The sequence below is a fragment of the Nerophis ophidion genome, linkage group LG22, assembly GCF_033978795.1.
Source record: "Nerophis ophidion isolate RoL-2023_Sa linkage group LG22, RoL_Noph_v1.0, whole genome shotgun sequence".
NCBI classification, from domain to species: domain Eukaryota; kingdom Metazoa; phylum Chordata; class Actinopteri; order Syngnathiformes; family Syngnathidae; genus Nerophis; species Nerophis ophidion.
This window is the reverse complement of record NC_084632.1, coordinates 20,559,922-20,574,897: the sequence shown is the minus strand read 5'-3', so window position 1 is coordinate 20,574,897 and position 14,976 is coordinate 20,559,922. Positions and strand designations below refer to the sequence as shown.

Here is a 14,976-nt window from a genome sequence, read left to right as displayed (position 1 = left end):
AATCAAGAAGAAAGAACGCGTTCCTATTGTAGGCACATAAGTACAGTGTTTGTTGGGGACTTGCATTACTTATGTCCGTCTTCTCTCTTCTCTACCTTGCATCTTTTCTGTTGTTTGCTTCATGCAACTTTACTTATTATTCACTTTCATATTTCAGTTCATAAGAACGACTAGAACCTAGCAGAGTGAGAAAGAGAGAGAGGGAAGCTGAAAAGTGTTCAAGTGAGAGGGGAAACTACTGTCAGGATCATGTGTTAAACTTTAGTTTGTGCTGCAGCAGGCTTGATAGCAAGACATTGTGACTCTGGATTGCAGATTGTGGTAAGCTGCTTCTGCTCCCTCTCAAATTATTATAAGAAAATTAGCAAGTCAATTATTGCAAATTTTTGTGAGCATATTTCCCTGTGATATGGCTATTGTGCAATTTAGCAGTGCAATATACCGTCTTGCTCTCTTTGTAATTGCCTGAAATAGACTTATGTTGACAGGAAGTGACAAATGGTCTCACAACAGTGACATTTAAACTATATTTGCGAGTTTACCTTAGATGAACATGTCCAAGCAATGCAATGTTATTTAAGCAGCCCAATAATACTTATGTTGGCATGTGTGAGTATGTTACGGGGTAAATTGTAAATTTGAAGCAGAAGACGTTGTGTAAAAGCTGTCTGTGTCGGGTGACTTTGCTTAGCCATGACAACAGTCTCATTAGAGCAGCGTCGTCATGTGAGACATGGCAGTCATGAGACTCCAATGATCTCCAATGAATCTGCTGTTAAAAAGCTAAGTTCCAATTGAAATAAATGACAGAACAAAGTAATTTTGGACTATAATACACACCCATATGTATATATCACACATACGTGTTTTATTAACCAGCATTAGATTCCTTATTTCCCTGAATTTCATTGACTCTGTAGCATGTTAACATTTATAGTTCACAAAAGTTGTCTGTACACTTCCCACAATGGAGCAATTATCTAACTAAATACTTAAATACAGTTTAATAGGTGCATGTTATTTTACCTTATTTATTAGGGGTGTCAAAATTAACCCAATACCCCAGAATAATCAATCATATCTGCTGAGCAGTCTAGGGATATGTATCAAATTTGGTACTTTTATACGCACCAAACGACTTCACCAGATATAGATTCACATAAAATCAATTTCATGCCACCAAAGCAAGTATGCCTGATAGAAAACACTCATACGTAGAGTCAGGATCCACTTTTTAAAATGCGCTAGCTCAATGCTATTTTACATTGGATTTCCCCTTAGACATGCCACTGATTACCATTAGCCATTTTACATGGCGATTTTACCACTTCAAAATTAGGTAATGAAAACTAAAAATAAGATGCAGGTTACAGTCAAACAGCAAGTGTGTAGTAAATACATTACTTACAGTATAAACACTTTTTAGGACGCAACAAAAGACTTGATTCAGCTCGTGGCGAAGACTACTCTGACTCAGCAACACACCGTAGTCTTTGTACTACTGCGGTCTAATGTTTTGGAATTGCAGATGAGACTAAGACTTGTAAGAAATGAAGATATAACAGCTGGACAGCAAAGTTCTCATTATCTGCTCAATGTTAAATGAAATAAAAAAATATTAAACATATTAATATTTATTAACACATGGACAAAAACGGAAGTACCAAAAATGAGTACTGTTTACTATTAAATTCCCAGGTACCTGAAATTGGTAACGTATCGATTCAAATGTGAAATGTACTTGTCCCTAGCGCAGAATGACTTAAAATCCCTGGCTTATTTTTGTCAACACATTTTGGGTTGTTTGTCCTCGTAGCATTATTGTAATGCTTGCACAAATGGGATGTTGATCCAGTCGCGACACGCTAAATGACCCAACAACAAATGTGGAAAACGCTAAACAGCACGTTGGCCCTCCTAATGGGAAATATTGGTACAAAAAACAATGACAAAAGAGTCGATCAATATAAATGAAGGAGGGTTTTTTTTTTCTTCACCAAAACACTTCAATCTTAAAGGCCTACTGAAATGAGATTTTCTTATTTAAACGGGGATAGCAGGTCCATTCTATGTGTCATACTTGATCATTTCGAGATATTGCCATATTTTTGCTGAAAGGATTTAGTAGAGAACATTGACGATAAAGTTCACAACTTTTGGTCGCTAAAAAAAAGCCTTGCCTTTACCGGAAGTAGCAGACGATGTGCGTGTGACGTCACGGGTTGTAGAGCTCCTCACGTCCTCACATTGTTTACAATCATAGCCACCAGCAGCTAGAGCGATTCGGACCGAGAAAGCGACAATTTCCCCATTAATTTGAGCGAGGATGAAAGATTCGTGGATGAGGATATTGATAGTGAAGGACTAGAAGAAAAAAAAAAGGCGACTGCAGTGCGAGCGATTCAGATGTTATTAGACACATTTACTAGGATAATTCTGGAAAATCCGTTATCCGCCTATTGTGTTGCTAGTGTTTTAGTGAGATTATATAGTACCTGAAAGTCAGAGGGGTGTGGCCACGGGTGTAGTGACCGCCAGTGTCTCCGTGGGAGGAGGTAATAGTCGCCGCAGCAGCTGCAGGAGGACGCTGGTTCCGCTCATAACTACGGTAAGAGACAACTTATTACCACAATTTTCTCACCGAAACCTGCCGGTTGACATGTGGTCGGGATCCATGTTCGCTTGACCGCTCTGATCCATAGTAAAGCTTCATCTTCGGGAATTTTAAACAAGGAAACACTGGCTGTGTTTGTGTGGCAAATGGCTAAAAGCTTCCCACCTCCATCTTTCTACTTTGACTTCTCCATTATTAATTGAACAAATTGCAAAAGATTCAGCAACACAGATGTCCAGAATACTGTGTAATTATGCGATTAAAGCAGACTACTTATAGCTTGGATCGGGCTGGAAAATAATGTCCGCGACAACCCGAGACGTCAAACGCACGCGTCATCATACCGCAACGTTTTCAACACGACACTTTGTCGGAAATTTTAAATTGCAATTTAGTAAACTAAAAAGGCCGTATTGGCATGTGTTGCAATGTTAATATTTCATTATTGATATATAAATTATCAGACTGCGTGGTCGCTAGTAGTGGGTTTCAGTAGGCCTTTAAAGTTGCAGATTACATGTACCACATTAACGGTCAATAAATGTTTGTTTAGATAAACCGTGTTTTTTGTCACCATCATGTTAAAGGTGTTTAATGAACATGTTAAATGCATATAATATATTCCATTGTGGGCAGCACGGTGGAAGAGGGGTTAGGGCATCTGCCTCACAATACGAAGGTCCTGGTCAATAAATGTTTGTTTAGATAAACAGTGTTTTTTGTTACCATCATGTTAAAGGTGTTTAATGAACATGTTAAATGCATATAGTATATTCCATTGTGGGCAGCACGGTGGCAGAGGGGTTAGTGCATCTGCCTCACAATACGAAGGTCCTGAGTAGTCCTGGGTTCAATTCCGGGCTCGGGATCTTTCTGTGTGGAGTTTGCATATTCTCCCCTTGACTGCGTGGGTTCCCTCCGGGTACTCCGGCTTCCTCCCACTTCAATAAAATACTTTCTTTTCTGTTCTATTCTATTCTATTCTATTCAAAGACATGCACCTGGGGATAGGTTGATTGGCAACAGTAAATTGGCCCTAGTGTGTGAATGTGAGTGTGAATGTTGTCTGTCTATCTGTGTTGGCCCTGCGATGAGGTGTCGACTTGTCCAGGGTGTGCACCGCCTTCCGCCCGATTGTAGCTGAGATAGGCACCAGCGCCCCCCCGCGACTCCAAAGGGAATAAGCGGTAGAAAGTGGATGGATGGATATTCCTTTGTTTCTTGTATCTCTTCCCTCATGCAAAATAAAACGATTAATCCATCCATCCATTGTCTACCGCTTATTCCCTTTTGGGGTGGCGGGGGGCGCTGGCGCCTATCTCAGCTACAATCGGGCGGAAGGCGGGATACACCCTGGAGAAGTCGCCACCTCATCGCAGGGCCAACACAGATAGACAGACAACATTCACACACACATTCACACACTAGGGCCAAATTAGTGTTGCCAATCAACCTATCCCCAGGTGCATGTCTTTGGAAGTGGGAGGAAGCCGGAGTACCTGGAGGGAACCCACGCATTCACGGGGAGAACATGCAAACTCCACACAGAAAGATCCCGAGCCTGGATTTGAACCCAGGACTGCAGGACCTTTGTATTGTGAGGCAGACACACTAACCCCTCTGCCACCGTGAAGCTGATTAATATAATTTAGATTAAAATGATAAAAAATGGTAAATGGGTTTTCTACCTTTTTAAGGAACTCAAAGCGCTTTACACTATTTCCACATTCACCCATTCACACACACGTTCACACACTGATGGCGGGAGCTGCAATGCAAGGCGCTAACCAGGACCCATCAGGAACAAGAGTGAAATGTCTTGCTCAAGGACACAACAGACGTGACTAGGATAGTAGAATTGGGGATTGAACCAGGAACCCTCAGGTTGCTGGCACAGTCACTCTCCCAACTGCGCCACACTGTCCCCAAATTATATCTACCAGTAATTGTGATTAAATCCAAATAAATCCACAGCAAACCTGTGATTAATAGTAGATAAAGCCAGTATTTATCCATAGAGACATTTATCATTTTAGCATTCAGCACCATTACCAGTAGAATGTTTTGAGGAGGCATGTATTCATAAGAACATCTGAAACGTAGCTGATGATGCATGTACAGTATGTGGTTTGACGTAGACAGCAGCCTCCTATCCAATACCTTACATCATTATGTATTTATTTGTGTTTCTAGAGGGAGAACCGCCGTCTTCAAGAGGCCAGTATGAGACTAGAGCAAGAGAATGACGACTTGGCCCATGAGTTGGTTACCAGTAAGATTGCTCTTCGGAAAGATCTTGACCAGGTAATAGTAACCACAAAAAAAATGTTCACCTTCCACAAGCTACATTGTACGGATCTATAATGCTGGTACCGGGTGTCGTTGGTGAGATTGAACGTGTGGACTTCATATTTAGTGGCTGCTGGTTTACAAGCTCTGCTGTGTTGTAAGCCTTATGTGTAAATGACTGTTTTACATGCATTCAGGCCGAAGACAAGTCTGACGTGCTGAACAAAGAGCTGCTCAGCACCAAGCAACGTCTGGTGGAGACGGAAGAGGAGAAAAGACGGCAGGAGGAGGAGACCGCTCAGGTAACATCTGGCCTCCCTTTACCATCTGCCTAAAAAGCATTAGAGTGCATTTGAATCATCATCTTTCATTATATGAATGTACCAGGAAATGAAATCTAAATGCACCATTTGAGACTGGTTTGTTTATACTTTATATAATAATAGTCTACAATAGTCACTAGTATCAATCGATAAACGATAAAGATGCAGCATCAATACAGTGGGGCAAGAAAGTATTTAGTCAGCCACCGATTGTGCAAGTTCTCCCACTTAAAATGATGACAGAGGTCTGTAATTTTCATCATAGGTACACTTCAACTGTGAGAGACAGAATGTGAAAAAAAAAATCCAGGAATTCACATTGTCGGAATTTTAAAGAATGTATTTGTAAATTATGGTTGAAAATAAGTATTTGGTCAACCATTCAAAGCTCTCACTGATGGAAGGAGGTTTTGGCTCAAAATCTCACGATACATGGCCCCATTCATTCTTTCCTTAACACGGATCAATCGTCCTGTCCCCTTAGCAGAAAAAGAGCCCCAAGCATGATGTTTCCACCCCCATGCTTCACAGTAGGTATGGTGGTCTTGGGATGCAACTCAGTATTCTTCTTCCTCCAAACACAACAAGTTGAGTTTATACCAAAAAGTTCTATTTTGGTTTCATCTGACCACATGACATTCTCCCAATCCTCTGCTGTATCATTCATGTATCCATTTTGGTATAAACTCAACTCGTCGTGTTTGGAGGAAGAAGAATACTGAGTTGCATCCCAAGAACACCATAACTACTGTGAAGCTTGGGGATGGAAACATCATGCTTTGGGGCTGTTTTTCTGCTAAGGGGACAGGACGACTGATCCGTGTTAAGGAAAGAATGAATGGGGCCATGTATCGTGAGATTTTGAGCCAAAACCTCCTTCCATCAGTGAGAACTTTGAATGGTTAAACCAAATACTTATTTTCCACCATAATTTACAAATAAATTCTTTAAAATTCCTACAATGTGAATTCCTGGATTTTTTTCCCACATTCTGTCTCTCACAGTTGAAGTGTACCTATGATGAAAATTACAGACCTCTGTCATCATTTTAAGTGGGAGAACTTGCACAATCGGTGGCTGACTAAACACTTTTTTGCCCCACTGTATATAATAATAGTCTACAATAGTCACTAGTATCAATCAATAAACGATATAGATGGAGCATTAATAGATCATAGGAGGATTGTTGACACTGACATAAAGGTAATTAACTTTATAGGTATAGCTTGTATCTTTCAGAGCGACTGGTAATATTGATGTTTCCGATTACCAATGAATACAGTAGTATCTCAACTTACAAGCTTAATTGGTTCTCTGACAGAGCTCTTAACTCAAAACAGTCGCATCTCAAATCAACGTCTCCTATTTGAATCAATTTAAATCAGCCTTGTGCTTGTTATCCCAAAACAATTTTAACATCTGACATGGATTTTAAAAAGAAAAACTAACTTTTAGATGAGAAATATTACAAAAACCGTACAATAGAATGTACTTCTAACAACTACAGTACATTTATGAAGTAAGGTAATAATAATGTGCAGTCTTAACTTTGGAGAGTGGACTTCTACGGTATAGCCTTCCAGCTGTTTCTCCGTCAAACACAACATCCGCAGCGCTTCCTTATTTTCATGGTTAAATCACTGGTGTTAATGCATTATTTTTAACATTTTTAGTTGGCATTAGACTCATTCTGATTCAGTATGGTGCAGACTGGCAGTGATATGTTCGAATTGGTTTGCCAAGTTGGCAACTCGCTCTGTCATATTTTGATTATTTCTTTCATTTAATGAATATCTTCCACTTCTTCTCAGCACTGTCCTCCACACTCACCTTCTTGTTTACTATGGCTAGAAAACCAAGTTATGTCAATCTCTAGTTACAAGCTAATGCAAGCCAGTAAGACCAGATGATTTGAGCGGATTTTACGGGGTTCACAGTGGCATTTTCGACGCCATTTAGTGGTCAGGATCCCTGTAACCCACATGTTTGCGCTTAAAACGTAAAGATTAGTCAAGAGACAGCTCTTATTTGAAAGGTTGGGGTACTCTTAAATTGAGGTACTACTGTATAAGTATTCCACCATAAAACATTGCAGGTGTTTTTGTGACCCCGGAGGCAATAGTTTAAATATATTGTCAGTCAGTCAGTGTTTGGCACAGTTATTAAATGCCAACATGAACCTTTAGTAAGAGATGGATTGTTCCTTTGTGTCCCATTACTCGTTTTCTGTCACTGAGGTTTTTTTTTTTATAAATCACTGTCTATTTTTGGCACTCCCAGCTGAAGGAAGTTTTCAGGAGGGAACTGGAAAAAGCCGAATTGGAGATCAAGAAAACCACAGCGATCATATCCGAGTACAAACAGGTCAGAATATTTCAGCTGAAAGCATGACATTTGACACATTTAAACCAGATATTACATAGTTTCTTTTCTTAGTCAAAACTAATTAAGTGAAGCCTTTAGTTCAAATGTAAACTAAGAAGACTGGCCTGGTGTTTCAGATCTGTTCTCAGCTCAGCACCAGGCTGGAAAAGCAGCAGGCGGCAACAAAGGAGGAGCTGGACATTGTCAAGGTGAGGTTCTGGTAATTAATTTCTGTTGATAAGGCAGCAGAGGCAAGTTAGCTTTTTAGAACCTGGTGTTATGATGCATCTTGTTCACTTCCGATACAATACTGATATTGGTGCCTTGATACAATATTAGCACAAATCGTACATACATTGTTGGGGGGAATGTTAAAAAAGGGTCAATCAATTGATATGACTCAAACAGGGAACAATGTTAGGTATGAAAAACACTACCCTATTCATTATTAATAGAGATGTCCAATAATTATTGCCGATATCGGATATTCCAATATTGTCCAACTCTTAATTACTGATACCGATATCAACCGATACTGATATATACAGTCGTGGAATTAACACATTATTATGCCTAATTTTGTTGTGATGCCCCGCTGGATGCATTAAACAATGTAACAACGTTTTCCAAAACATATCAACTCAAGTTATGGAAAAAAATGCCATAATGGCACTGCCATATTTATTATTGAAGTCACAAAATGCATTATTTTTTTATACATGCCTTTTTTTTAACATTTTAACAGCAGCTTGGAATTTGGGACATGCTCGCCCTGGGAGAGCATGAGGAGATTGAGGTGGGGGGGTGTAGGGTGTAGCAGGGGTATATATTGTAGCGTCCTGGAAGAGTTAGTGCTGCAAGGGGTTCTGGGTATTTGTTCTGTTGTGTTTATGTTGTGTTACGGTGCGGATGTTCTCCCGAAATGTGTTTGTCATTCTTGTTTGGTGTGCGTTCACAGTGTGGCGCATATTTGTAACAGTGTTAAAGTTGTTTATACTGCCACCCTCAGTGTGAACTGTATGGCTGTTGACCAATTATTGATTGCATTCATTTGTGTGTGTGAAAAGCTTGGATATTATGTGACTGGGCCGACATGCAAAGGCAGTGGCTCTAAGGTTTATTGGCGCTTTGTTCTTTTTCCTACGTCCGTGTACACAGCGGCATTTTAAAAAGTCATAAATTTGGCGTTTTTAAAACCGATACCGATAATTTCAGATATTACATTTTAAAGCATTTATTGCCCGATAATATCGGCAGGCAGAAAGTATCGGACATCTCTAATTATTAACCACCCGGAATGGACTTTGTTGTCTTTAATTAAGTTGAAATGGTGTGGGAATTGTTTTTTTCACCTAGGGGCCACAATAATTAATTAAGTAATCTTGTGACGCAACAAGTTGAATGATCCAGACACATTTGTTACTGGATATTTTTCTAATACGCTTCTGCCTTGGAAATTTTGTATCAGTAAGTAATATGCAACTATGATTATTTGATTCCTGTTAGTTAAAGTTAAAGTACCAATTATTGTCACACACACACTAGGTGTGGTGAAATTTGTCCTCTGCATTTGACCCATCTCCTTGATCATCCCCTGGGAAGTGAGGGGAGCAGTAAGAACAGCAGCGTTGCCACGCCCGGGAATCATTTTTGGTGATTTAACCCCCAATTCCAACCCTTGATTCTGAGTGCCAAGCAGGGAGGCAATGGGTCCCATCGTTGTATAGTCTTTGGTATGACTCGGCCGGGGTTTGAACTCCCAACCTACCGATCTCAGGGCGGACACTCTAACCACTAGGCCACTGAGTAGTATTGACAAATGGGGTGTCTTGTACTGCAATATTATTCAATTAAGGACACTTATTATGTATGTTGAGCTTGTGTGTTACTCTGTGCCTATAAGCACAAACAGCTATAGCTGTTGTATAGCCGCTAGCTCCTAGTAGCCTATAGCTTACCATGTTTACCTTTTGGAAATTACTTCACTGAAGTACAAGAAAAGGCCTACCTTGTGTGTTTATTGGAGGACGTTAAGATGCTAACTGGCTGTCCAGTTCTGCACAAGTAAACCGACATATTCCGATACTTGTTCTTTTTAGTCATATCGAACGGACAGTATTCGGACATACCCAGTGTCCATACACACAACACACAAAAACTCAAATCCAAGCATTATTAATGATCTGAAATCATACTAAAATGGTAAATGGGTTGTACTTACAGTGGGGCAAAAAAGTATTTAGTCAGCCACCGATTGTGCAAGTTCTCCCACTTAAAATGATGACAGAGGTCTGTAATTTTCATCATAGGTACACTTCAACTGTGAGAGACAGAATGGGGGAAAAAATCCAGGACTTCATATTGTAGGAATTTTAAAGAATTTATTTGTAAATTATGGTGGAAAATAAGTATTTGGTCAACCATTCAAAGCTCTCACTGATGGAAGGAGGTTTTGGCTCAAAATCTCACAATACATGGCCCCATTCATTCTTTCCTTAACACGGATCAATCATCCTGTCCCCTTAGCAGAAAAACAGCCCCAAAGCATGATGTTTCCACCCCCATGCTTCACAGTGGTGATCTTGGGATGCAACTCAGTATTCTTCTTCCTCCAAAATGGATACGTGGATGATACAGCAGAGGATTGGGAGAATGTCATGTGGTCAAATGAAACCAAAATAGAACTTTTTGGTATAAACTCAACTCGTCTTGTTTGGAGGAAGAAGAATACTAAGTTGCATCCCAAGAACACCACACCTACTGTAAAGCATGGGGGTGGAAACATCATGCTTCGGGGCCATGTATCGTGAGATTTTGAGCCAAAACCTCCTTCCATCAGTGAGAGCTTTGAATGGTTGACCAAATACTTATTTTCCACCATAATTTACAAATAAATTATTTAAAATTTCTACAATGTGAATTCCTGGATTTTATTTTCACATTCTGTCACAGTTGAAGTGTACCTATGATGAAAATTACAGACCTCTGTCATCATTTTAAGTGGTAGAACTTGCACAATAGGTTGCTGACTAAATACTTTTTTGCCCCACTGTATATAGTGCTTTTCTACCTTCAAGGTACTCAAAGCGCTTTGACACTATTTTCACAATCACCCATTCACACACACATTCACACATTGATGGCGGGAGCTGTATAATTTGCCAACAGACCACCATCTAACAGTGACATTGCAACAATAAAGTGGTACTTATAGGTACAAGTAATGTAATTGTCCAAGTAGCTAGATTGTAAAAATAGAAAAATGTGAATTAACGGTAGTGTCCACCTCCTTACTTAATTTATGTATTTGTGTGCAGAGTAAAGTAACAGGCTGCGAGCACTGCAGGGACCTGTTCAGCACAATGGGGTCCCTCCAGGTGTCGTCGCCAGGCCATGACAAAGCCTGCTCAGAGCCGCTGGACGAGGAGAAGGACGGACTGAAGGAGCAGCTCAGGCAGATGGAATTGGAGCTGGCACAGACCAAACTACAGCTGGTGGAGGCCAAGTGTCGCATCCAGGTGGGCAGCAGGAACTATTCTACTTGTATGACACGGTGTATCAACATTTAAAGGCCTACTGAAATGAGATCTTCTTATTTAAACGGGTATAGCAGGTCCATTCTATGTGTCATACTTGATCATTTCACGATATTGCCATATTTTTGCTGAAATGTTTTAGTAGAGAACATCGACGATAAAGTTTGCAACTTTTGGTGCTGATAAAAAAGCCTTGTCTTTACCGCAAATCGCAGACGATGACGTCACAAGGGTGAGGGCTCCTCACGTCCTCACATTGTTTTTAATGGGAGCCTCCAGCAGCAAGAGCTATTCGGACCGAGAAAATGACAATTTCCCCATTAATTTGAGCGAGGATGAAAGATTCGTGGATGATGATATTGATAGCGAAGGACTAAAAAAAATAAATAAAAAAAGTTTAAAAAAAAAAAGGCGATTGCATTGGGACGGATTCAGATGTTTTTAGACACAGTTACTAGGATAATTCTGGGGAATCCCTTATCTTTCTATTGTGTTGCTAGTGTTTTAGTGAGATTAAATAGTACCTGATAGTCGGAGGGGTGTGTCCACGGGTGTCTTGAGGCCAGTGTCTGAGGGAAGTCTACGGCAGATACAAGGACGGCGCAAACTCCACAGATCTCCTGTAAGAGTCGACTTGTTAACACAATTTTCTCACCGAAACCTGCCGGTTGACATGTAGTCGTGATCCATGTTCGCTTGACCGCTCTGATCCATATTAAAGCTTCACATCCGGAAATTTTAAACAAAGAATCACCACGTGTTTGTGTGGCTAAAGGCTAAAGCTTCCCAACTCCATCGTTCTACTTTGACTTCTCCATTATTAATTGAACAAATTGCAAAAGATTCAGCAACACAGATGTCTAGGATACTGTTTGATTGCACGATGAAAAGAGACGACTTTTAGCCGCGAATAGTGCTGCGCTAATATTTCCTGACAATCCGTGACGTCACGGGCACGCGTCATCATTCCGCAACGTTTTCAACAAGAAACGCCACGAGAAATTTAAAATTGCAATTTAGTAAATTAAACCGGCCATATTGGCATGTGTTGCAATGTTAATATTTCATCATTGATATATAAACTATCAGTCTGCGTGGTCGGTAGTAGTGGGTTTCAGTAGGCCTTTAACATATGTATAATCATATAATACAATAGGACGTGATCAAAATAGTTATTGTGTTTCATGGATAATACCAACGCACATGTTCCATCCATCCATCATCTTCCGCTTATCCGAGGTCGGATAAGCGGAAGATGATGGCACATGTTAATCAAGATAATAAAATCTGACCTACAGTACACTTCATTTGTTCATAATTCATTTGTACAGTATAGTCAGGAAAAGAAGAGGCTGTAAAAGTAACACAAGTGTACAATAGTGAGTGAAATAAGTAGAATTAAAAATAGCAACAGTCACTAACTATGTTCTTTATTTCTTTTATTCGCTTTTTGCTTTAAAGCAGGGGTCTCAAACTCGTTCTTTTTGCGGGGACATTGCAATTATGGCTTGTTACTAAGGATTTTTATACAAGGGTGTTTTCTTGCGTGCAAAAAAGTGTTGATAATGTAAGTATTGTACTTAAACACCATGTGTTTTATTGTAACATGCATTTTAATTGTAGTTTTCTGTGTTGGGACGGCGTGGCGCAGTGGGAGAGTGGCCGTGCGTAACCCGAGGGTCCTTGGTTCAATCCCCACCTAGTACCAACCTCGTCACGTCTGTTGTGTCCTGAGCAAGACACTTCACCCTTGCTCCTGATGGGTGATGGTTAGCGCCTTGCATGGCAGCTCCCTCCATCAGTGTGTGAATGTGTGTGTGAATGGGTAAATGTGGAAGTATTGTCAAAGCGCTTTGAGTACCTTGAAGGTAGAAAAGCGCTATACAAGTACAACCCATTTATTATTTATTTATTTAACAACAAATTGGAGGTGTTAAAATCGCTAGGGATGTATTATCACGGTGTTAAGGCCACGTTGCGAAATTACTGCGGTATTTGTCCAAAAATAAATCTTGGTAAAAATGCCATAGTTTGTAAAATGAAGTGTCACAAACATAAGGTTAAATTGTTTTTATTTTTTTTAACCCTAACCCAATGTGCAGATAATTGTGTAGGAACATCTACTGTATTGTTTCAAGCAAGTTGATGTTTTTAAAATAACAATGTAAACATGCACCTGGGGATAGGTTGATTGGCAACACTAAATTGGCCCTAGTGTGTGAATGTGAGTGTGAATGTTGTCTGTCTATCTGTGTTGGCCCTGCGATGAGGTGGCGACTTGTCCAGGGTGTACGCCGCCTTCCGCCCGATTGTAGCTGAGATAGGCTCCGGCGCCCCCCGCAACCCGAAGGGAATAAGCGGTAGTGGATGGGTGGATGGACAAACAATAATATACAGTTTAGTGTCTTTTAACTTTTACATTATAAGAAGCATTGTCTTCTAAAGTGTTCATATTTATATCAGTCAGGAAAATGTTGTTTCTCATAAAAGTAAACTTACAATATAAGTTGTAATGATATAAATGCCTCACAAACGGATGTCTGAATTCGCTGGCTTCAAATGTCTTTTCTGTGTGAAGTAAAGTGAAGTGAATTATATTTATACAGCGCTTTTTCTCTAGTGACTCAAAGCGCTTTACATAGTGAAACCCAATATCACGTTTTTACATTTAAACCAGTGTGGGTGGCACTGGGAGCAGGTGGGTAAAGTGTCTTTCCCAAGGACACAACGGCAGTGACTAGGATGGCGGAAGCGGGGATCGAACCTGCAACCCTCAAGTTGCTGGCACGGCCACTCTGCCAACCGAGCTATACCGCCCCGTGGTTGGTAGTGACGGTTTATGTGGTGGCTACTTGTCCAGCCCTGCTTTCTGCAACTGGAATGTTGTCTTCAGGAGAAAATTCAGTCCATCAAAGTCAAACAAGCAAACACCTGCAGAGCACGACAACCACAGTGATGAGAAGCTACTGAAATGATCGGTTGCTATAATAATGTGGTCCCCACTAAGCAACCGCATAGCCTAGCCCTGTTTAGTGGTACATGTACTCCCATTATAATAAAGGCCTACTGAAATGAGATTTTCTTATTCAAACGGGGATAGCAGGTCCATTCTATGTGTCATACTTGATCATTTTGCGATATTGCCATATTTTTGCTGAAAGGATTTAGTAGAGAACATCCACGATAAAGTTCGCAACTTTCGGTGTTAAGAGAAAAGCCCTGCCTCTACCGGAAGTCGCAGACGATGACGTCACACGTGTGATGGCTCCTCACAAATTCACATTATTTTTAATGGGAGCCTCCAACAAAAAGTGCCATTCGGAACGAGAAAACGTCAATTTCCCCATTAATTTGAGCAAGGATGAAAGATTAGTGTTTGTGGATATTGATAGCGACGGACTAGAAAAAAAATAATAATAAAAAAAAAAAAGTAAAATAAACAATGTGATTGCATTGGGACGGATTCCGATGTTTTTAGAGACATTTACTAGGATAATTCTGGGAAATCCCTTTTCTTTCTATTGTGTTGCTAGTGTTTTAGTGAGTTAAATAGTACCTGACAGTCGGAAGGTTGTCTCCCCGGGTGTCTTGACGCGCAGTGTCTCAGGGAAGTCGACGGCAGCTATGGACGGCACAAGCTCAGCTGACTTTTTAACAACAATTGTCTCACCGAAACCTGCTGGTTGTCATTTGGTAGGGATCCATGTTGGGTTGACCGCTCTGTGATCCATAGGAAAGTTTCACCTCCAGGAATTTTAAACAAGGAATCACCGTGTGTTTGTGTGGCTAAAGGCTAAAAGCTTCCCAACTCCATCTTTCTACTGTGACTTCTCCAATATTAATTGAACAA

The 14,976-nt window shown here is 40.3% G+C and overlaps 1 protein-coding gene across 3 annotated transcripts in view; it reads left to right on the top strand.

Annotated features, from left to right (window-relative positions):
• The window catches only part of rabgap1l (RAB GTPase activating protein 1-like), a 258,076-nt gene that overhangs the window by 240,978 nt on the left and 2,122 nt on the right, over window positions 1-14,976 (top strand). For all 3 annotated transcript variants that reach the window (XM_061883477.1, XM_061883478.1, XM_061883479.1), the window contains 5 exons: window positions 4,808-4,918; window positions 5,101-5,205; window positions 7,507-7,590; window positions 7,728-7,799; window positions 10,908-11,108. In XM_061883477.1, coding sequence (XP_061739461.1) covers window positions 4,808-4,918; window positions 5,101-5,205; window positions 7,507-7,590; window positions 7,728-7,799; window positions 10,908-11,108 — 573 coding nt within the window. The remainder of the gene's footprint in view (window positions 1-4,807; window positions 4,919-5,100; window positions 5,206-7,506; window positions 7,591-7,727; window positions 7,800-10,907; window positions 11,109-14,976) is intronic.